The 24,785-nt window shown below is 34.9% G+C and overlaps 1 protein-coding gene across 3 annotated transcripts in view; it reads left to right on the forward strand.

The window, feature by feature from the left end:
* SLC4A10 (solute carrier family 4 member 10) overlaps positions 1–24,785 on the forward strand; it is a 217,035-nt gene that overhangs the window by 15,734 nt on the left and 176,516 nt on the right. For all 3 annotated transcript variants that reach the window (XM_059927980.1, XM_059927982.1, XM_059927981.1), the window contains exon 2: positions 17,829–17,910. In XM_059927980.1, coding sequence (XP_059783963.1) covers positions 17,829–17,910 — 82 coding nt within the window. The remainder of the gene's footprint in view (positions 1–17,828; positions 17,911–24,785) is intronic.

Consider the following 24,785-nt stretch of genomic DNA (forward strand, 5'->3'; position numbering starts at 1 on the left):
TCAGTCTGTATGTGTCCCTAGGTCTGAAGTGGGTCTCTTGTAGATAGCATATATAGGAGTCTTATTTTTGTATCCATTCAGCCAGTTTGTGTCTTTTGTTTGGAGCATTTAATCCATTCACATTTAAGGTAATTATCAATATGTATGTTCCTGTTACCATTTTCTTAATTGTTTTGGGTTTGTTTTTATAGCTCCTTTGCTTCTCTTGTGTTTCCTGCCTAAAGAAGTTCCTTTAGCATTTGTTGTAGAGCTGGTTTGGTGGTGCTGAATTCTCTTAATTTTTGCTTGTCTGTAAAGCTTTTGATTTCTCTGTCGAATCTGAATGAGATCCTTGCTGGGTAGAGTAATCTTGGTTGTAGATTTTTTCCCTTTCATCATTTTAAATATATCCTTCCACTCCCTTCTGGCCTGCAGAGTTTCTGCTGAAAAATCAGCTGGTAAATTTATGGGGATTCCCTTGTATATTATCTGTTGCTTTTCCCTTGCTGCTTTTAATATTTTTTCTTTGTTTTTAATTTTTGATAGTTTGATTAATATGTGTTTCAGTGTGTTTCTCCTTGGGTTTATCCTGTATGGGACTCTCTGCACTTCCTGGACTTGATTGACTATTTCCTTTCCCATGTTATTGAAGTTTTCAACTATAATCTCTTCAAATATTTTCTCAGACCCTTTCTCTTTCTCTTCTTTTTCTGGGACCCCTATAATTCAAATGTTGGTGTGTTTAATGTTGTCCCAGAGGTCTCTGAGACTGTCTTCAATTCTTTTCATTCTTTTTTCTTTATTCTGCTCCTTGGCAGTTATTTCCACCATTCTATCTCCCAGGTCATTTATTCGTTCTTCTGCCTCAGTTATTCTGCTATTGATTCCTTCTAGAGTATTTTTAATTTCAGTTATTGTGTTGTTCATCACTATTTGTTTGTTCTTTAGTTCTTCTAGGCCCTTGTTTATTGCTTCTTGTATTTTCTCCATTCCATTTCTGAGATTTTGGGTAATCTTTACTGTCATTACTCTGAATTGTTTTTCTGGCAGACTGCCTATTTTCTCTTCATTTGTTTGATCTAGTGGGTTTTTACCTTGCTCCTTCATCTGCTGCTTATTTCTCTGTTTTCTCATTTTGTTTAACTTACTGTGTTTGGGGTCTCCTTTCTGCAGGCTGCAGGGTCATAGTTCCTCTACTTCTGTTGTCTGTCCGCAGTGGGTGAGGTTGGTCCAGTGGCTTGTGTAGGCTTCCTGGTGGAGGTGACTGATGCCTGTGTTCTAGCAGGTGGATTTGGATCTTGTCCCTCTGATGGGCAGGAATGTATCTGATGGTGTATTTTGGGGTGTCTGTGAGCTTAGTATGACTTTATGCAACCTGTCTGCTAATGGGTGGCGTTGTGTTCCTGTCTTGCTAATTGTTTGGCGTGAGACGTCCAGCACTGGAGCTTGCTGGCTGCTGGGTGGAGCCAGGTCTTAGTGTTGAGATGAAGACCTCTGGGAGAGCACTCACCAATTAATTTTCCACAGGGCCAGGAGTTCTTTGGTGGCCTGATGTCCTGGACTTGGCTCTCCCACCTTGGAGGCTCAGACCCAACCCCCAGGCAGAGCACCAAGCCCCTGCAAGCCACATGGCACGGAAGAAAAGGAAGCAGAAAAAACAAAACAAAAAACAAAAAAACAAAACAAAAAACCCAAACAAACGAACAGACAAAACCCCGAGACAAATGGCAAAAGCAAAAATAAACAGACAAAATCATGCAAAGAAACATACACACACGCACTCACAAAAAGAAAATTTAAAAAAAGAGAGAGAAAACAAAGAAGAAGAGAGCAACCTTACCAATAAACAAACCCCAAAATGAAAACAAACACTAAACTAACAAAAACATAAAACCAGACACAAATCAAATGCAGAATCACATATATTTCTAATAATTGGCGTTTGGTTCTTCTAAGTAGTGGAAAAAATTCTCACATCTCAATTATATACAAATTTAATTCAGATAATAGATAGCTTTTGGTTTTGTGAAGGGAATAAATAATTGAGGAAATTTAAGAAGTTATCCATCGAAAGTGTTATATATATTTTTACTCATTTTTATTTTTTCCTCATTTCCCATTTCAAATCTAATTCCATCTTTTCCATGTTTAAGATTTTTAATTTTCTTTCTCTATGTCCCTTGAATTTTGACATAATTAGAAAATTTAAGAGCACAGATTTTTTTTGGGTTTGGTTTTGTCCTTTTTTAGATTTAAAGGGGAAAGTAAATAAAGTGGCCCTTCTCCTTTCACTCTCCACATTTTTGACATGTGTATAATTAGGAAAATTGCTTTGCTTAGAGTTACTATTAAATGTAATAGAAGTTAATTTTTTTAGTAAATTTCATGACTACTCAGATTTGTACCACTTTACTAATGATATGATAAAACATATCACTAATAAACAATCACTGAGGTTAAAGAAAAAAATTATAGAACTACTTAGACTTGCTTACTTTACTTTTTACATTATTTAAACACTATACTTTTTGTAGCTTAAGCATATACCTGAAGTATCTCTTTTCACTGCTTGTTATCATTGAAGTTCATCTTCTAATGTTTTATTAGTTACTCCTCAGAACAATTTTAGTTATGTAAAAATATTTTGAAATTTCCTTGTTTATTTAATCCATAATGCTTTACAAATATCATTTTATTATTCCTACTCTCTGACTTGATTTGTTTGATTTACTTATATTAGAAAACTCCTTTCTTTCTTAAGTTTGCAAATTATTGAATATTCAAATCCAATTCACCTATAAATCATTAAAATACAGACACTGTGGGCTTATTTCAGTTTAAATAACTCATATAATTGACTATTTTGTATGTAGGCCAACTCAGAACTGTCCTAATTTGTGATGGGAAGGTTAAATACTTGTGCAGTACTCTAATTTTGTAGATTCTTACAAAGTTGAAAAGAACAAGCCTTTATTCACAATGGAAAGGTTAGAAATTGATAATTTTACTTAAAAATGTATCTGTATACATTTATCCCCTTCCTATAATTGATACTTATGTCTCCTACAAGTCCATAGTATCTCAGTAAAAATATCAGGAATGGAAAAGTGTATTAATATATGGAAGGATTATAGATGTTATTATAATTCATTTTTATAATGTAAGCTGAAGTACAGATAGGTACTTAATACAGACAAAAATGACCCTTACACTGTTGAATATAAAAAAATTCAAGTATTGTACAACTGGAAAGGATCTTAGGTATCATGAAGTAATGTTTAAATTCATCTTATTTTTATTTTATTTATATTTGTTTATGTCCTTCAGTTTCTTAGCTCAGGATTCCTTCTTGCATCTCATACATTCTTTCTGGGATCATTTTATTTCTTTCTGAAATATATACTTAGAAGTTCCTTTAGAAAGGATGCCTTAGTGATAAATTCTCTCAGTTTCTATTTGTCTGAAGTGCCTTTCTTGAATGATAGCTTAGCTGGGTATCTACCTCTAGATTAACAATTATTTTTTCTTAGTATCCTGAAGATATTATTTCACTGTCTTCTGGCTTCTATTTTTGTTATTTTGTCATTCCTTTGTAGGTAATCTCTTTTTTTCCCTTGCTGCTTTAAAAATGTGTCATTCTGCAGTTTCACATGATATGTCTACATGTGAATTGTCTTTTAATTATACTGTTTGTGATTACTGAATCTGAGGATTCATGTCTTCTATCAATTCTGGAAAATTTTTCACCTATTATTTTCAAACAGTACTTCTCCCTCATTTTCTCTATTCTCATCTTCTGGAACTCCAATTACATACATGTTAGACTTTACCATATTATCCTTCATTTAAAAATTATCTATTTCATATTTTTCATATTGTTATTCTGTGATATATTCTGTATAATTTTTCAGATATTTTCCCCAGTTCCTTAATTCTTGTCTCTCCAGCCCACTGTTTTACCTGTTCATGGAGTTTTAAATTTTAAGAATATTATCTATGTAATTATTATTTCTCCACTTTCTAGAAATTCTACTTTTTGCACATCAGGATTTTTTATCCTGTCCCAGGTTTTAGGAGACGTTTTCTTTCTAGGCATTTGCATTGTAAGGAGAACCAAATCAGTAGTCCTGCTCTGGTCCTACTAATGTCTTTCACCCTTATTCAGATAAATAGGGTTTTTTCTTGATATTTATGCCCAAACTACCACTTTGTCCCCTTGTCTGCCTTGCAAAGATACATTGATCTTTTAAAAATCAACTGAAGTGTCTCTTTTAATGGAGTTTTTACTGACTTTCTTGGAGAAAAATAATAATCTTTATGATTGAGTTTCACCTGTATGAATTTCTTTCATGATACCATTGTGCATTGTACCTACCATGAAGCCTATACACTCTTTGAGGGAAGGAGCTAGGTCTTATTGATTTTTTTGTGGCTCTGATAGTGCAAATAATAATATAAATAACAATGTTATAATTAACATTTATTGAGAACTTAATACATGCTTGGCAAACTCAAGAACTTTACATGTATTAATAAATCACTCGAGGGGCTTCCCTGGTGGCGCAGTGGTTGAGAATCTGCCTGCCGATGCAGGGGACACGGGTTTGAGCCCTGGTCTGGGAAGATCCCACATGCCACAGAGCAGCTAGGCCCGTGAGCCACAACTACTGAGTCTGCGCATCTGGAGCCTGTGCTCCGCAACAAGAGAGGCCGTGATAGTGAGGGGCCCGCGCACCGTGATGAAGGGTGGCCCCCGCTTGCCACAACTAGAGAAAGCCCTCGCACAGAAACGAAGACCCAACACAGCCAAAAAAAAAAAAAAAGCATGTTTTGTAAGCACAGTGCTTACAACATAGTAAGTATTCAATCATAGCTGCTATTGTAATTTAAAAAAATAAATAAATAAATCACTCAAGATGCAGAGAGATTACATAAAATGGTGAAGTCACACAGCTAGGAATTAATTGAAACAGGACTTCAATCCAGGAGGTATGTGGCCCCACATACAAACCCTCAGTGTTTATCCAATACTGCCTTTATGTTGACCTCCTAAAGGGAGTATCAGCAGCAGAGGGACAGGTTATACCACCAAAACTTGTACTTGAGCTCCAAACAAGATCATGGGGATGTGGCAGATGCTTAGGGAAGGACACAGCAGGACAAATAAGGAAGGCCTACAAAGACAGGTGGAGCCTCGTAGGGCATTTTACATGCAAGCAATATGAACAGAGTAGAGACAGCATGAAGCAGCAGTAGGAAATTTAGCAGCAGTTAGCATCATTTTTCTGGTTACAGAATTGGGTTTATCTGCAGAAATGAGGCTGTAAGAGGACTCAATGACAAGGCAGGAGTCAAGTCCAGAATTCAAAACAAACAAATCTGGAGGATGAGGTGGGCAAACAAGGCAGGAACTCAATTATGAAGGTATCAATACCCATTAAAATATTTTTGGCTAGTTGAAATTGTTCTTAACTTCTCAAACACTTTTTATCCTTAAGCCATGAGATGTTAGGCCCCCTAGAAGACCTGACAGGAGAGACAGTATTCTTTGGATCACAGTGGCAGTAATAAGTACAGTACTATATGTTGTGATGAAATTAATCCTGAGCCAGAAATAGCTTAGCATTGGAAGATTTTCACCACTGAGCTTTTCAGCATTTCAACATTTCAGTATTTCAACCTGACTTTGGAGTACTTCATTTCAACAGATTAACACACCTGACATAAATGTGTAGCCCCCCCAACAGGTCTTTAATGTTTGCACAGGTGGAGTTTTCCAAGTAAATGAGATGAGAAGAATCTTAAAATTTTTACATGATGATTTAGTTTATGCCTTCTTATCCTTATTCCTATGACAGAGGGTTTTACTCTCCAATTCTTATTCTCAGTTCTATTTTTTCTTGTATGTGTAAAGACGAAATAACACATTTACTTCACATAAGCAAATGAAACCTAATTGCCACCTCCCCAATTAGACACTTTAGAAGCAGACTCACTTCTTTTTTATTTAAAAAAACACCAGAAAGAAGAAAGAGTGATTTATTGGACTACTTTAAATATGTTTCATATGAGTTAATTAATACAGTGTATAAAATAGATGGATTGAACTTGTATTACCATGAAATGGTATAGTCTATATTTTAAAGTAGATGCAAGATTTTCAATACCTAATTTCAAAATAATATGCTAGTAAAAATATATGGGTTCATTTATTTTATTAAACTATAATATACTAAGTGACACTCAAAGTTAGGCTTGACATATGCTTAGATTTCAGTTCAGCTAGTAGGTACTGAACTCCTATGAAATGTTAATCTCTGAGCTGATGCTTTCACATCTATTGCCCTATGTAATACAGCATAATGCAATTACAGATTAAACAGCTGACCTTTTTATATTTGTAAAATACTTTAGCTTACATGGAAAAATGAAAAAAATAGGAGGGCTCCAGAGTAAATATGGATGTATATGATTAATATTAACATTGAATCCAAGTGTTAATGTTTAATTTTCTTATTTTCATTATTTAAAATAAAAAGTAATGAGATGGGTACAACGAGTTAAAATTCTGCATGTCTTTAATGAAACAGTAGCAACACATTATTAAAGCAAAGTATGAAAATAATGTGCTATGTGAGATGTTACCAGTTATTAACAGCATGTTTGTTTTTTTTTTAAACATCTTTATTGGAGTATAATTGCTTTACAATGGTGTGTTAGTTTCTGCTGTATAACAAAGTGAATCAGCTATACATATACATATATCCCCATATCTCTTCCCTCTTGCATCTCCCTCCCTCCCACCCTCCCTATCCCACCCCTCTAGGTGGTCACAAAGCACCGAGCTGATCTCCCTGTGCTATGCGGCTGCTTCCCACTAGCTATCTATTTTACATTTGGTAGTGTATATATGTCCATGCCACTCTCTCACCCTGTCACATCTTACCCCTCCCCCTCCCCATATCCTCAAGTCCATTCTCTAGTAGGTCTGTGTCTTTATTCCCATCTTGCCACTAGGTTCTTCATGACCTTTTTTTTTCCCCCTTAGATTCCATATATATGTGTTAGCATACTGTATTTGTTTTTCTCTTTCTGACTTACTTCACTCTGTATGACAGACTCTAACTCCATCCACCTCACTACAAATACCTCCATTTCATTTCTTATTATGGCTGAGTAATATTCCATTGTATATATGTGCCACATCTTTTTTATCCATTCATCTGATGATGGCCACTTAGGTTGCTTCCATGTCCTGGCTATTGTAAATAGAGCTGCAATGAACATTTTGGTACATGACTCTTTTTGAATTATGGTTTTCTCAGGGTATATGCCCAGTAGTGGGATTGCTGGGTCGTATGGTAGTTCTATTTTTAGTTTTTAAGGACCCTCCATACTGTTCTCCATAGTGGCTGTATCAATTTACATTCCCACCAACAGTGCAAGAGTGTTCCCTTTTCTCCACACCCTCTCCAGCATTTATTGTTTCTAGATTTTTTGATGATGGCCGTTCTGACCAGTGTGAGATGATATCTCATTGTAGTTTTGATTTGCATTTCTCTAATGATTAATGATGTTGAGCATTCTTTCATGTGTCTGTTGGCAATCTGTATATCTTCTTTGGAGAAATGTCTATGTAGGTCTTCTGCCCATTTTTGGATTGGGTTGTTTGTTTTTTTGTTATTGAGCTGCATGAGCTGCTTGTAAATCTTGGAGATTAATCCTTTGTCAGTTGGTTCATTTGCAAATATTTTCTCCCATTCTGAGGGTTGTCATTTGGTCTTGTTTATGGTTTCCTTTGCTGTGCAAAAGCTTTTAAGTTTCATTAGGTCCCATTTGTTTATTTGTGTTTTTATTTCCATTTCTCTAGGAGCTGGGTCAAAAAGGATCTTGCTGTGATTTATGTCATAGAGTGTTCTATGTTTTCCTCTAAGAGTTTGATAGTGTCTGGCCTTACACTTAGGTCTTTAATCCATTTTGAGTTTATTTTTGTGTATGGTGTCAGGGAGTGTTCTAATTTCATACTTTTACATGTACCTGTCCAATTTTCCCAGCACCACTTATTGAAGAGGCTGTCTTTTCTCCACTGTATATGCTTGCCTCCTTTATCAAAGATAAGGTGACCATATGTGTGTGGGTTTATCTCTGGGCTTTCTATCCTGTTCCATTGATCTATATTTCTGTTTTTGTGCCAGTACCAAACTGTCTTGATTACTGTAGCTTTGTAATATAGTCTGAAGTCAGGGAGCCTGATTCCTCCAGCTCCATTTTTCATTCTCAAGATTGCTTTGGCTATTCGGGGTCTTTTGTGTTTCCATACAAATTGTGAAATTTTTTGTTCTAGTTCTGTGAAAAATGCCAGTGGTAGTTTGATAGGGATTGCATTGAATCTGTAGATTGCTTTGGGTAGTAGAGTCATTTTCACAATGTTGATTCTTCCAATCCAAGAACATGGTATATCTCTCCATCTATTTGTATCATCTTTAATTTCTTTCATCAGGGTCTTATAATTTTCTGCATACAGGTCTTTTGTCTCCTTAGGTAGGTTTATTCCTAGATATTTTATTCTTTTTGTTGCAATGGTAAACGGGAGTGTTTTCTTAATTTCACTTTCAGATTTTTCATCATTAGTGTATAGGAATGCAAGAGATTTCTGTGCATTAATTTTGTATCCTGCTACTTTACCAAATTCATTGATTAGCTCTAGGAGTTTTCTGGTAGCATCTTTAGGATTCTCTATGTATAGTATCATGTCATCTGCAAACAGTGACAGCTTTACTTCTTCTTTTCCTATTTGGATTCCTTTTATTTCTTTTTCTTCTCTGATCGCTGTGCCTAACACTTCCAAAACTATGTTGAATAATCGTGGTGAGAGTGGGCAACCTTGTCTTGTTCCTGATCTTAGTGGAAATGGTTTCAGTTTTTCACCATTGAGGACAATGTTGGCTGTGGGTTTGTCATATATGGCCTTTATTATGTTGAGGAAAGTTCCCTTTATGCCTACTTTCTGCAGGGCTTTTATCATAAATGGGTGTTGAATTTTGTCGAAAGCTTTCTCTGCATCTATTGAGATGATCATATGGTTTTTCTCCTTCAATTTGTTAATATGATGTATCACGTTGGTTGATTTGCGTATATTGAAGAATCCTTGCATTCCTGGAATAAACCCCACTTGATCATGGTGTATGATCCTTTTAATGTGCTGTTGGATCCTGTTTGCTAGTATTTTGTTGAGGATTTTTGCATCTATGTTCATCACTTATATTGGCCTGTGGTTTTCTTTCTTTGTAACATCTTTGTCTGGTTTTGGTATCAGGGTGATGGTGGCCTCGTAGAATGAGTTTGGGAGTGTTCCTCCCTCTGCAATATTCTGGAAGAGTCTGAGAAGGGTAAGTGTTAGCTCTTCTCTAAATGTTTGATAGAATTCGCCTGTGAAGCCATCTGGTCCTGGGCTTTTGTTTGTTGGAAGATTTTTAATCACAGTTTCAATTTCAGTGCTTGTGATTGGTCTGTTCGTATTTTCTATTTCTTCCTGGTTCAGCCTCGGCAGGTTGTGCATTTCTAAGAATCTGTCCATTTCTTCCAGGTTGTCCATTTTATTGGCATAGAGTTGCTTGTAGTAATCTCTCATGATCCTTTGTATTTCTGCAGGGTCAGTGGTTACTTCTTTTTCATTTCTAATTCTATTGATTTGAGTCTTCTCCCTTTTTCTCTTGATGAGTCTGGCTAATGGTTTATCAATTTTGTTTATCTTCTCAAGGAACCTGCTTTTAGTTTTATTGATCTTTGCTATTGTCTCCTTCATTTCTTTTTCATTTATTTCTGATTTGATCTTTATGATTTCTTTCCTTCTGCTAGCTTTGGGGTTTTTTTGCTCTTCTTTCTCTAATTGCTTTAGGTGCAACGTTAGGTTGTTTATTCAAGATGTTTCCTGTTTCTTGAGGTAGGCTTGTATTGCTATAAACTTCCCTCTTAGAACTGCTTTTGCTGCATCCCATAGGTTTTGGGTCGTCGTGTCTCCATTGTCATTTGTTTCTAGGTATTTTTTGATTTCCCCTTTGATTTCTTCAGTGATCACTTCGTTATTAAGTAGTGTATTGCGTAGCCTCCATGTGTTTGTATTTTTTACAGATCTTTTCCAGTAATTGATATCTAGTCTCATAGCACTGTGGTCAGAAAAGATACTTGAGACGATTTCAATTTTCTTAAATTTACCAAGGCTTGATTTGTGACTCAAGATATGATCTATCCTGGAGAATGTTCCATGAGCACTTGAGAAAAATGTGTATTCTGTTGTTTTTGGGTGGAATGTCCTATAAATATCAATTAGGTCCATCTTGTTTAATGTATCATTTAAAACTTGTGTTTCCTTATTTATTTTCATTTTGGATGATCTGTCCATTGGTGAAAGTGGGGTGTTAAAGTCCCCTACTATGATTGTGTTGCTGTCGATTTCCCCTTTTATGGCTGTTAGTATTTGCTTTATGTATTGAGGTGCTCCTATGTTGGGTGCATAAATATTTACAGTTGTTATACCTGCCTCTTGGATCGATCCCTTGATCATTATATAGTGTCCTTCTTTGTCTCTTGTAATAGTCTTTATTTTAAAGTCTATTTTGTCTGATATGAGAATTGCTACTCCAGCTTTCTTTTGATTTCCATTTGCATGGAATATCTTTTTCCATCCCCTCACTTTCAGTCTGTATGTGTCTCTAGGTCTGAAGTGGGTCTCTTGTAGACAGCATATATATGGGTCTTGTTTTTGTATCCATTCAGCCAGTTTGTGTCTTGGTTAGAGCATTTAATCCATTTACATTTAAGGGGGTTTTCGATATATATGTTCCTATTACCATTTTTTAAAATTGTTTTAGGTTTGTTATTGTACCTCTCTTCCTTCTCTTGTGTTTCCTGCCTAGAGAAGCTCCTTTAACATTTGTAAAGCTGGTTTGGTTGTGCTGAATTCTCTTAGCTTTTGCTTGTCTGTTAAGGTTTTAATTTCTCCATCAAATCTGAATGAGATCCTTGCTAGGTAGAGTAATCTTGGTTGTAGGTTTTTCCCTTTCATCACTCTAAATATGTCTTGCCACTACCTTCTGGCTTGCTGAGTTTCTGCTGATAAAGATCAGCTGTTAACCTTATGGTGTTTCCCTTGTGTATTGTTTGTTGTTTTTCCCTTGCTGCTTTTAATATTTTTTCTTTGTATTTAATTTTGGTAGTTTGATTAATATGTGTCTTGGCTTGTTTCTCCTTGTATTTATCCTGTATGAGTCTCTCTGCACTTCCTGGAGTTGATTGACTATTTCCTTTCCCATATTAGAGAAATTTTCAACTATAATGTCTTCAAATATTTTCTCAGTCCTTTTCTTTTTCTCTTCTTCTTCTCGGACCCCTATAATTCGAATGTTGGTGCACTTAATGTTGTCCCAGTGGTCTCTGAGACAGTCCTCAATTCTTTTCATTCTTTTTTCTTTATTCAGCTCTGTGGTATTTTTTTCCACTATTTTATCTTCCAGGTCACTTATCCGTTCTTCTGCCTCAGTTATTCTGCTATTGATTCCTTCTAGAGAATTTTAAATTTCATTTATTGTGTTGTTCATCATTGTTTACTCTTTAATTCTTCTAGGTCCTTGTTAAACGTTTCTTGTATTTTCTCCATTCTATTTCCAAGATTTTGCGTCATCTTTACTCTCTTTACTCTGAGTTGCTTTTCAGGTAGTCTGCCTATTTCCTCTTCATTTGTTTGGTCTGGTGGGTTTTTACCTTGCTCCTTCATTGGCTGTGTGTGTTTCTCTGTCATCTCAGTTTGCTTAAGTTACTGAGTTGGGGCCTCCTTTTTACAGGCTGCAGCTTCGTAGTTCCCATTGGTTTTGGTGTCTGTGCCCAGTGGCTAATTATGGTTCAGTTGGTTGTGTAGGCTTCTTGGTGGAGTGGACTGGTGCCTGTGTTCTGGTGGATGAGGCTGAATTATATCTTTCTGGTGGGCAAGACCACGTCCGGTGGTGTGTTTTGGGGTGTCTGTGACCTTATTATTATTTTAGGCATCCTCTCTGGTAATGGGTGGGGTTGTGTTCCTGTCTTGGTATTTGTTTGGCACAGGGTATCTAGCACTGTAGCTTGCTGGTCATTGAGTGAAGCTGGGTCTTAGCGTTGAGATGGAGATCTCTGGGAGAGCTTTTGCTGTTTGATATTACGTGGAGCCGGGAGGTCTCTGGTGAACCAATGTCCTGAACTCGGCTCTCCCACCTCAGAGGCATGGGCCTGACACCAGGCCGGAGCACGAAGACCCTGTCAAGCCACACAGTTCAGAAGGAAAGGAAGGAAAGGAAGGAAGGAAGGAAGGAAGGAAAAATAGAAAAGAAAGTTATTAGAATAAAAATAAAAAATTATTAAAAATAAAAAAATTATAAAGTATTAAAAAAAAAAAGAAAGAAAGAAGAGAGCAACCAAACCAAAAATGAAATCCACCAATAATAACAAGTGCTAAAAACTATAGTAAACAAACAAAACAAAAAACCGGACAGACAGAACTCTAGGAGAAATGGTAAAAGCAAAGCTATACAGACAAAATCACACAAAGAAGAATACACATACACACTCACAAAAAGAGAAAAGGAAAAAATATATATATCTTTTGGGAAGTCTGAGGTCTTCTGCCAGCATTCAGTAGGTGTTCTGTAGGAGTTGTTTCACATGTAGATGTGTTTCTGATGTATTTGTGGGGAGGAAGGTGATCTCCACGTCTTATTCCTCCACCATCTTGAATGTCTCCCACTTATCTATTTTATACATAGTATTTTGTATCTTCTTAATTCCATACACCTATCTTGCCCCTCCCCCTTCCCTCTCCCCACTGGTACCCACTAGTTTGCTTTCTGTATCTGTGAGTCTGTTTCTATTTTGTTTTATGCATTCATTTGTTTTATTTTTTTTTGATTTCACATATAAGTGAAAACACAGTATTTGTCTTTCTCTGTCTGATTTATTTCACTAAGCATAATACTCTAGGTCCATGCACATCATTGCAAATGGCAGAATTTCATTCTTTTTTATGGCTGAGTAATATTTCTTTATATATATTATACATTATATATGTATATACATATATATATACATACCACATGTTCTTTATCCATCCATCTGTTGCTGGACACTTGGGTTGCTTCCATATCTTGGCTATTGCAAATAATGCTGCTAAAGCAATCTTGAGAAAAAAGAATAAAGCTGCAGGTATCATTCTCCCTGACTTCAGACTATACTACCAAGCTACAGAAATCAAAACAGCATGGTAGTGGCACAAAAATAAACACATAGATCAATAGATCAGAATAGAGAACCCAGAAATAGATCCATGTGACTATGGTCAATTAGTCTATGACAAAGGAGGCAAAAAGCAATTGGAGAAAAGACAGTCTCTTCAATAAGTGGTGCTGGGAAAACTGGACAGCTACATGTAAAAGAACGAGATTAGAACATTTCCTCACACCATATACAAAAATAAACTCAAAATAGATTAAAGACCTACATATAAGACTTGAAACCATAAAACTCCTAGAAGAGAACATAGGCAGAATGCTCTTTCACATAAATGGTAGTAATATTTTTGGGGGGTCTGTCTCCTAAAGGCAAAGGATAAAAACAAAATAAATAATTGTACATAATTAAACATTCAACCATATTTTTTGATAGATATTTCTTAGTCAAAGTTATGTATGTAGGTTACCACTTTGATTATATGTTCATCTCTATGAAACTTGATACCATGGTTTTTAGTCATTGAAATAAATGTGACGTGTAAATCAGGGTCATAGCAAGAAAGAGATGGTCACTCAAGAAGGGTGATAAAAAGAATTTAATGAAAGGACTGATTGGGATTGACATATACACACTACTATATATAAAATAGGTAACTAATAACGACCTACTGTATAGCACAGAGAACTCTACTCAATACTCTGTAATGGCCTATATGGGAAAAGAATTTTAAAAAGAGTGGATGTATGTATATGTATAACTGATTCACTTTGCTGTACAGCAGAAACTAACACAACATTGTAAATCAACTATACTCCAATAAAAATTTTTTTAAAAAGTGTGCAGGATAAAGGGTAATCAGCGAGGGTTAGTGAAATCCCAGAAACCTGCAACAGTCAGAAACGGCCACTATTTCTAGGCCTAAAGGAGCAAGTGGGGGAGCAGTTAATGCAAACCAGCAAGTCCTATAGCTGTAGAAGAGTCACGTGACAAGCGATTTGGTGTTTGATAGAAGATCACAGCCATTGCCAAACTATGGTCCAACAGGGGCCATGTTTCTCTCCTCCCAGCTCTATAGTCTTCTGTCATTATCTCTCATTGGCTGAACTCAATAGGAAGCTAAAAGACAAGGGATCCTAGCGATGCAGTCTGTAAAGACACAGAGCATGGTGAATAAGAGTGGAAAGTGGATCTGTAAGGGTTAGTGGAGAGTATACAGCACACAATACTATCCTAATATCTAATACCTAAAAAAAAAGGCAGAAAAAGTGGTTACTTTTTAAAAATGATATGATAAATAGTTCTAAGGAAGAAAGAATTCTGAATTGAAAATGAACTGCTTTCTCCTCTATTCATTTTCAAATGAGATGAGAATTAAAAGGATATTTTAAAAGTTTGAATTTTCCTGCTCACAAGATTACTGTTAGATTTTGGTTTGTAAAACTAGAAAAGTTAATTTCATTGATGGCTGTGCTCAAGAGCTTTGGTAAATCAGAAAAAGGTGATTTTTACATATTCATAGAGCTAATGATATTTACAAACAAGTCTAGAAGAAATTTCTGTGTGAATTTAGTTACTGTTAGTTTGTCTCAGGGCCATAGTCTATACCAATGTTTTTCAAATTGCATGTCACAAGCCATTTTTCAGTCCTGAAATAAATTTAATGGGTAGTGACTAGGACTTCTAAATGAAATAGTATACCCTGGAACAGAAAATATCAGAGTGCATTTTTTATACTAAGAGTAAATGCTGGGCTTCCCTGGTGGCGCAGTGGCTGAGAATCTGCCTGCCAATGCAGGGGACATGGGTTCGAGCCCTGGTCTGGGAAGATCCCACATGCCGTGGAACAACTGGGCCCGTGGGCCACAACTACTGAGCCTGCGCGTCTGGAGCCTGTGCTCCGCAACAAGAGAGGCCGCGACAGTGAGAGGCCCGCGCACCGCGATGAAGAGTGGCCCCCGCTTGCCACAACTGGAGAAAGCCCTCGCACAGAAATGAAGACCCAACACAGCCAAAAATAAATAAACAAAAAAAAAAAAAAAAAAAAGAGTAAATGCTGGTTTGTGAAACTTTTGTTTTTATTACATATATATGAATATGTGACTGTGTTGGGATATATATTTCTCAATATGGGCCACGTTCCCCACAAATTTAAAACATTGCCCTATACTATTTACTGGACTCAATCATCTTATAAACATTTACCCAACAGTGTAGTAAGGGTGAATTGTATTGAAAGGCAATGTAATATATTTATGTGTTCTCTCCCTACACAGTGCTAAAATTTGTTCCTAGGTGAGTAAATACATATGGAAATTAAGGTGCATTAATATATTTGATGTTCACCAATTCTAAAGATAGTAACAGTTCAAAATGAAGTGAAAATGTATCTTATTGCTCTATTACTGCATAGACTGGCACCCAGTGCCATAAGTCCCTCTGCATTCCCATCATCACACCTCATACTTACTTGCTCTTGATAATAAGGGGGAAGGGAAATATTCTGCTAAAAAGTCTTGAATAATATTGAAGTGATCTTTTGAGCTATAGCCAAAGTAGAGGAATTTCAGTATATGTATTAACATTAATCTGTATCTTGGGAATTTTCAGCTGAAAATATGGAACATCCAGAGAGTATTTAAAGAGGATAATATGAAACTACAAAATGAGTCACTTACATTGAGTTATATTCATATTCTAGCTTCTAGTTCTTTTTCTTTTAGAGAAAAATTAAAATTAGCTCACTTCTGCTTGTAACCTGCATAGTAATTAAATAATCAGCTATTTCCTATTTAGATTCCATTTCTACTTCTGCTGCAAAATTTGATTTTCTCTCAATATCTCAACATTAGCGATTCAACAGAATTATCTTTTGTATGTGGACAGTATACATGCTTTATATAAATAAAGGGAAAAAACATTTTGTATAAGCTGAAAATTATTTCAGGTCCTTGAAATCAAAATCAAATATTTATTGTATAGGGAGAAACATCTTTGTGTATTCTGTATAAGCTTTCCATTTTGCAGTTGTTTTCAGAGACTGCCATTTTGAGTTATATTGGAATAGTGTTCCTTCTGACCTTTGAACAAGGATGCATGACTTAGTTTTTGGCATTCTTCCTAACAACACTCCAGAGGGCAGAGTTGTATTCTAGTGTGACATATATTTGAAAATGTCTTGCACAGAGGGTAAATTTGATTTGTAAATGTATCAAGAACGGATTCAAAATAGGCTGAAACTTGAATTTATCTGGTTCAGGAAAATTATAAAAGTCTCAACTTTAGTTTTTCTATTGCTATTGTTGGTTAAACCAACAGATTTTCTTAAACTTTGCCAAACAGAAGAGCAATGGGTTCTGAAATCTATCTTCATTTTAATTTTTTCTCTCATTTTCTCTCATTTATAGTGTAAGTTTATCTAACTCTGATTTCAAAGACTTTACCCTGACTTGTGTCAGTACAAGTTGTCAGAAAGACAACAGGACTATAAGCTATAAAACATGTCCTTCTGCTGCATATTGTGCTGCATTTGAAGCATACGAGAGCTGATCTTTTTAGGCTGAAATATGTCTATACTCCTGCAGTTGAAAGTACTGATTTGTCAAACATGGAGGACAAATCTTTATTAAGATTATGTTCAGGAATTAAAAAGCTTTCAAAGAAGAAACAAAAATCTTTTACTTTTCTAATAGTAATAAACTAGAATAGGCTTAGAAATAGATCTTGAAAGGTTTCATTCAACTTTAGTCTACCTTTTCATTTCTCCTTTTGTACTCGGTATTCACTTTTAAGGCAATTTTTACCTGGGCGTTCACAGATAAAAGTTGTAAATAATTCGTATTTCACTTCATTCAGTATTTCATATTTTGTCCATTCCTGCATGGTCAAAATGGATTATGCTCACACCTCCCCCATTATTTTATTGAGTACCAAATCACTGAGTATACTATTTTGAGTTATGTGTACAGGGTTCAGAAGACAAAGCCTATGCCCAGCCCTTCTAAATAGGTAAAAAATTTATAGAAACTGAATGAAGGTTTAATGCACATGATTGTAATTTACAGTTTAGTTTGAATAAAATGCATTATATTGAAACAAAGTCATTAGAGTTTTAGTTTACCTAGTAATTGCTACTAATTGCTTTCAAGAGATTAGTTCCCCTCAACCCCATTTATAATGGCAATGGAATTATTTCTCCCTGACATAGCACTAATGATTTTCATATTTTCCTTGTATAGTTCAAAATGTCATCTTGTTAACAAGAATTCTTTATCAGAGATAAAAATACATGTTACTAAATTGACAGGATAACTGTTTGTTTTCTAGTTTTCATCTCACTAACAAATGATGCCAACTGGAATGTTTGCCTGCCTTCAGTTTCGTGGAAAATCAAATGACATTCCTTCTCTGAATGTGTGGTCAAGTTAATCTTAGTCTTTTGTAAACTAACACTTGATAATCAAATAGAATAGTCATGTACAAGTAGGTTTATGTTACTGAATTAAACCCCTAAATTATTAGATCACATTAAAGTTTATTTGCTGAAATTAAGAGAATCTATGTATTATCATTTAGTCTTCTTTCTCTCTATTCTACAGAGAAATGATGAAGAGGCAGTTGTGGATAGAGGTGGAACTCGTTCTATTCTCAAAACACACTTTGAGAAAGAAGATTTAGAAGGTAAGACTATTTTGGTGGGGGGGGATACCTACTGGTGTTTCAAAGAGAAATGTGAAGTTTGTTGCTATGTGGAGAACTGCAAAAGTTGATATCAGAGTAATGATGGTGGTGGTGGTGGTGCGGTGGATATGACTGTTTTGGTGTAGTCTGGAGTGCCAATAGTCAGTCCTGCAAACAATGAGAAGCATTAATTTGTTCAACAGACGTTTATTGAACCTCTCCTATATTCCTGTACTGTGTTGTGTGCCAGTCTTTCAATAATCCTTCCTTCAAGGAATTACAATTAATTGGGGAATGAAAAGAAAAAAATTATGACAGACCAGCATATTGGGTGTTATGTGACAGGGGAGGACAGGAGGGGCATCTAATTCACCCTATGTTGTCAGAGTAGGCTGTCACTGGAAGGGCGTTAAGGACAATTGGTATTCTAGTTTTACTGAGATATATATGAGAGAGGGCTGGAGGCATCATTTGTGTGTGTTCTCTTCAGTAGGAAGAAGGTCAGATAATTCAACAGGGAGGTAGTATGGTCTAGATGCTGGTAAAGTATAGAGGCTCTGAAACCAGACTGTATTGGGTTCAAATATCACCTCTGTCCCTTATTTGTTATGGAAGTTTTAGCTAATTAGTTAACTTCTCTGCACCTGTTTTCTCTGTTGTTAAAATAAGGATAACAGTGGAATATATTTCCTAAATTTTTATGAGAAATAAGGGAAAAATACTTAGAATAGTACCTGGCCTAAGAGTTACATAAGTATTGACAGTTATTATTCCACTGCAATTTAATGTATACATGCCATTAGTTCATTTTAATTTTTTAACAAGAAATTATTACTAGTGAGATACAAGGTATGTGGTGTTTTTCATCTTTTTGTTGAAAAGTGAAACCCAAATCATCTTAAGTAAAACTAATCAGAGATAGCTCCTAATAATCTACAGCAGCTGAAAAGTAAGTGTTCATTCCCCTTAAGAATTGTAGCCACTTAAATTACGGTTAAATTCATTATTATTGGGTCTTATATTTAGTTACAACAATTAAATAACAGAAGAGTTAACATACTATTTAGAGACAACTTTCAACAACTATACCCACTCTGTGTTTGACATTTTGCTTGATGCACAGAAAGCACCCAAGGTCTGGAAAGGTTATACTTACTGGGCAGGCGTAGTAATTTGCATGCTATCCATATTCATTACACAAATTAAAGGAAGCAGAAACTTGAAAAATCTAACCCAGTAATGTCTAATATAAAGCGAATTTTTCTTTAGATTTGAAAAGCAGCATAGCTACTGTCCTACTTATGTCATACCATGACTTAAGCTATGCTTATATTCACTAAACTCACACAAGAAAACCTAATAAATCAAGAACTTAGTGTAAAAATATACTCAATTCCAGTGAAACATCATCTTGTGTTTAAAGATTGTGATTGATAATCCACACACAGATAATTAGCAGTTAACAGTAATTTATAAATAATTACAGGAAAATACTAAATGGTCCCTTTGAATGGAAAATACATAATACAAAAATAAGATTTAATACAGTCACTTTAATTGTTGTATCAACATGTATTACATACATTTCTTTTTACTGGGAATACACATAACAGTGTACAATGCTTGTTAAAAGAGATTTCTGGTTGGCAAAACACAGTTGGATAAATCAGATTTTGTTCTGTTTGCTGATGTCTATAGTGGGTATTTTAATCCCAGAAGTGAATAACTGTGACTTAGTCACTGGTGATTGAAGTTAACATCACAGAATGCAAAGGCAACATTTTAGAATTCTGAAAGAAAATAAGAAAAACCTTATTTATGTTGACTTTCTTAATATTTGTTCTGCTCCCAGATCATGTTAAGTAGATAAACATTCCAGCATTTGAGGATGCCGTGGGGGATTCTGTTGTGATGCACACAGAGAGTTAATACATCTGTTAGTGGTTCCCAGATTGATTACCCTGAATCGGAAAATAACGCAGGGGCAATGAGGTGGATGTCACGGTTCAGGAAAACATCAACTGGTAGCATAATATAATATAACGTGGGTAAGTGGGAGAGCGCCAGAGAGAAAGGTGGCATTACTGAGGGTAAGGGTGGTGGATGGATGGGTGGGGTCAGTTTCCACATGGGCCTAATAAAAATAACCAAGTGCCTCTTCAGTTCTTTTTTTTTTTTTTTATTGAGCAGAGTTCCCTGTGCTCTACAGTAGGTCCTTGTTGATTATCCATTTTAAGTATAGCAGTGTGTACATGTCAATCCGAAACTCCCTTATCACTTATATGCGGGGAATCTAAAAAAATGATACAAATGAACTTATTTACAAAACAGAGACAGACAGACTTAGGAAACGAATTTATGGTTACCAGGGGGAAGGGTGGGGGACAGGGATAGTTAGGGAGTTCAGTTATTCTTAAACACCTCCATTCTCTCTTCATTGTTCAGCCGTGTCCAGCTTTTCTCAGAATGGATGCCTGAACTTTTAAAAAATTTAATGAATATTTTATTTTTTCAGATATGACCATTGTTATATTTTCTGCAGGTATAAGAGCAAATTAATAAGTTGCTAAAAATGGTATGTCTTATTAATAATTAGATGATAACAAAGAGAAGAAAATTCAGTAGCTGAAGATGATATGCTATTATTTTAGCCATTTTGACTGAGCGGATCGATTTCCAGTCAAGAATATTCTGTCAAACAACTGGATTGCTTTTTTTAAAAAATTAAAAAAAAATTTTTTTGTGGTAAAAAATTCATAACATAAAATTTATCATCATAGCCAATTCTAAGTGTACAGTTCAATAGTGTTAAATATATTTACAATGTTGTGTAAGCAGTGTCAGAACTTTTTCATCTTGGAAAACTGAAACTCTGTAACAACAACTCCCCATTTCCTTCTCCCCCTGGCAAACACCATTCTATCTTCTGTTTCTATGAATTTGACTGTGCTAGATACCTCACAGAAGTGAAATCATGCAGTGTTTGTCCTTTTGTGACTGACTTATTTCACTTAGCATAATGTCATGAAGTTGTATCAGTGCTGTAGTGTTAGAAATTACTTTCCTTTTTAAGGCGGCATGATATCCATTGCATGTATATACATTTTGTTTATCCATTCATCTATCGATGGACATGATTGCTTCCATCTTTTGGAAGCAATTGTGAAATACTGCTGTGCTGTTTGGCTAGTGCTGTTATGAGCATGATTGTGCAAATATTGCTTCAAGACCCTGCTTTCAATTCTTTTGAGTATATACCCATAAGTGGGATTGCTGGATCATAGGGTCATTCTATTTTTAATTTTTAGAGAAACTGACATACTGTTTTTCATAGAAGATGCACAATTTTACATTCCTACCAACACTGCGCAAGGGTTCCAATTTCTTCACATCCTCACTAACACTTGCAGTTTTCCAGGTTTTCTTGATAGTAGCCATCCTAATGGGTGTCAGGTTTTGATTTGCATTTTCCTAATAATTAGTGATATTGAACATTTTCTCATTTGCATGTTGGCCATTTGTATATCATCTTTGGAGAAATGTCTATTCAAGTCCTTCGTGCATTGTTTAACTGGATTTTTTTATGTGTTGTTCAGTTGTAGGAGTTCTTTATGTATTCTAGATATTAACTCCTTATCAGGTATATATGATTTGCAAATATTTTCTCCCATTCTGTAGGTTGCCTTTTTGCTCTGTTGACTATGTTCTTTGATATGCAGAAAATTTTAATTTTTTGATATAGTCCAATTTGTCTGGTTTTACTTTTGTTGCCTATGCTTTTGGTGTTATTTCCAGGAAATCCTTGCCAAATCCAATGTCATAAAGCTTTTCCCTATGTTTCCTTCTAATTTATAGTTTTGGGTCTTACATTTAGGTCTTTGACCCATTTTGAGTTAATTTCTGTATATGGTGTAGAATGCCTGCACTTTTATCCTTCATATTCCTTTGTTATCTAACTTTACATTTGTTATAGCTTGCATTACTCCTTACAGGTTAAAGTTTCCCCCAAATCACTGATATATAAAGAACTTCTTTAGTGAGAGAGAGACTGTTTGTTTTCCATGCATTTAGCACATATTTCTAAAATAATACCTGCTATTTTTCTACAGTCTGAGAACATGGAAGATGCAGTAAAACCGCAAGAATATTATTAAAAATCTTGTGTTCAAAACCTTTTTGTTGCTCCATACCAAATTGGTGCCTTCTCATCTTCTCCACAAAGAATAGAATGTCCATTCTGCCCATCCATTAGCCTTACCTGATCCCTCCTGGCAGAATAATTATCTTCCTCCTCCAGATCTCTCTTTCTGAATTTACATCATTTCTTATATTATTATTATGTATATATTTCTTATCATTCTTATTTGATTATAAGCTTGTTGAGGGACAAATCTTTGTCTTATACGTATTTGCATTCTACCATGGTATCGGTCCAGCAGTTTTTCTTAAACTAGATAGGTACTAAAAAATGTGTTGCATTGAATCTCATTTATATATAATTCAATAATATATCACTAATCATGTAAGAAGTTAAGTTTATATACTGTAATTAGGTGCATAATCAACACTCATCAAATATTGAATTAGCTTTCAAATATTTAACATGTAAATACAGGAGTTTCTAATTATGTTGCACTGTACTAAGATAAATAAATCTAGTTACATTTTAATCTGATATTCAGGAATTCATAAATTTAAAACTTTAATGGAAAAGTTAAACTAATATTTAAATCTTGGCTATGAATTAAATTAAAAAGACATTTTCTTTATTCTCTATTGCTTTTAGCAGAGAGTAAAATACTTTTAAGTCAGGAATTTAATAGAGAAAATTATACCTCTGTCTTGATATTTTTGCTCATTTTATTTGAGATAAAAAATTTTGGTTTACTAGTTTATTTCTTTTGGGGACCACTTAATATATCATGGACCTAAAGTCCAGAAATACTGTAAGTAAAATACCTAGCACAAAGCTATCATACAACATAATTTTATTAATGATAATACCCTCCCACTTTCTTCATTTCACCCAATGCATTCCTGAGCTCTTAAGATTACTAAAATGCTTTTCTGATCATAATCATTGTAATGTCAAAAGTGTTTTTCACTAAAAAACAGAAGATAGTAAGTGCTGATCCTATAATTATGATGCACTATTCTGAAACCAAAGTAGAAAATAATTTGAAAAAATAAAGAAAAAGCCAAAAATTAGGCTTAGATCTTTTTCTTTCTGATCTTTTATCTCCAAAAATTGCCATTAGAAGGAAAAAATGAATTCTGCTGAGAGAAACAAAAGTTGGCTTCACAGAGACAGAGATGGGCTTAGAAGGATGAATGAGAGTTCTGAAGGCAAAGAAGGAAGGATCCATTATATTCTGGGAATGGCAAATATGGTGTGGCTAACACATTGGGATTGTGTGCATGGGGGTAAAGAGTGACTAGAGATGAAGTTTAAACATTTGCATGAGGTAGGTCAAATAATGGAGAATGAATTAATTTTTGAAGTTACTAAGCTTGTTGTACTAAGTACTATTATCATCTCCATCTTATAGATAAGGAAACTAAAGCACAAAAGATTGACTTGCCCAGGCCATGACTAGCAAGTGTAAGAGCAGGGATTCAAACTCACAAGGGTCTGGGCTTTTAACAACTATGTTATAGAAGTAAACATAATGTGGAGCCTTGTTTTTTAGGTGACTGAATGGGGCAAGATGTTTATTAACTGGAAGACTGGGGCATATTTACTCACTTAATCATGACTGTTTTTAAAAAGTTGAGACTATCCTATAAAGCAATAATGAATTCGATAGTTAGTACCCCTATCACAATAGTTTTCCAAATAATTTTGCAAATATTTGAAAAATTTTATGGTTAGTAAATTCCCATTAGACAGATTCATTTCCACAAAAGGAAAGGCCTGTCCCACTGGAGACTAGTTTTAATAATAACCTCATGTTCTCTTATTTTAAATTCTTGTCTCTGCTGCACCACAGAATGAATAATCTTATTGTTTCCGTGTTCCAAATGTCCTTTATTTGAAAAAGAGAGAACTGTTTTTCCTGCTATTATGGGTTGTTAACTTTTGTGCAATTTAGTATTGTTGATACAGGCTCAATGTCACTTGATACAGCAATTCTAAGTGGTATTTGGTCCATTGGTAATAATTAGTGAAGTTAATTAATTACATAGGATCCATTTAAAATTGTACATTCTGCCTGCCAAACACTTTGGATATTTGAGGATGGGAATTAGGCAGATAGACTAATACTGAAGATTCCAGAAAAAAATAGCCAGTAGTAAATTTTATTCCCTAATTGACTATCTTTGCCACCTATGCACATTTCATAATGAATTGTTCTATTTTTCTCCAGGGTATCCTAAAAATAAGAACCAAATAAGAGAATGTTTTTTAACAGTCTGTAATAATGGAATTACTTTTATTCCTAAAATTAACTCTCAGGTGAGCTATATATTATGTTCCATGTTTCTTCATATTAATTGTTTCACATGATTTTTGTATGTGACCCACATCAATTTATTTTGATATATAAATTTATTAATGATATTTTGTCTATTTAAAGTGAGTGGTAACTTGCTAGTTATTTACAGTCTGCTTTTAGAGTGTATTGTAAATTTGAAAGATCTAAAGTTTTCTAAATTTGGTTTATTAGACCATTTGCAAGTAGTTATAGACATGTGTTTGCATGAGTATAGTAACAAATATTCTAATGTGTATATGTGGCTAAGAAATCCTGCAATGTATGTTTTCTTAATTTAGGGGTCCTCATCATATATTTTCCATCCCTAGTTTAGGATGTCTGTTTTTAGGCAGATGATTTTAGAATAAGAGCCCATATTCTTAATCTCCCTCATCGTTT

The sequence above is a fragment of the Balaenoptera ricei genome, chromosome 7 (assembly GCF_028023285.1).
Source record: "Balaenoptera ricei isolate mBalRic1 chromosome 7, mBalRic1.hap2, whole genome shotgun sequence".
In the NCBI taxonomy this organism is placed as follows: Eukaryota; Metazoa; Chordata; class Mammalia; order Artiodactyla; family Balaenopteridae; genus Balaenoptera; species Balaenoptera ricei.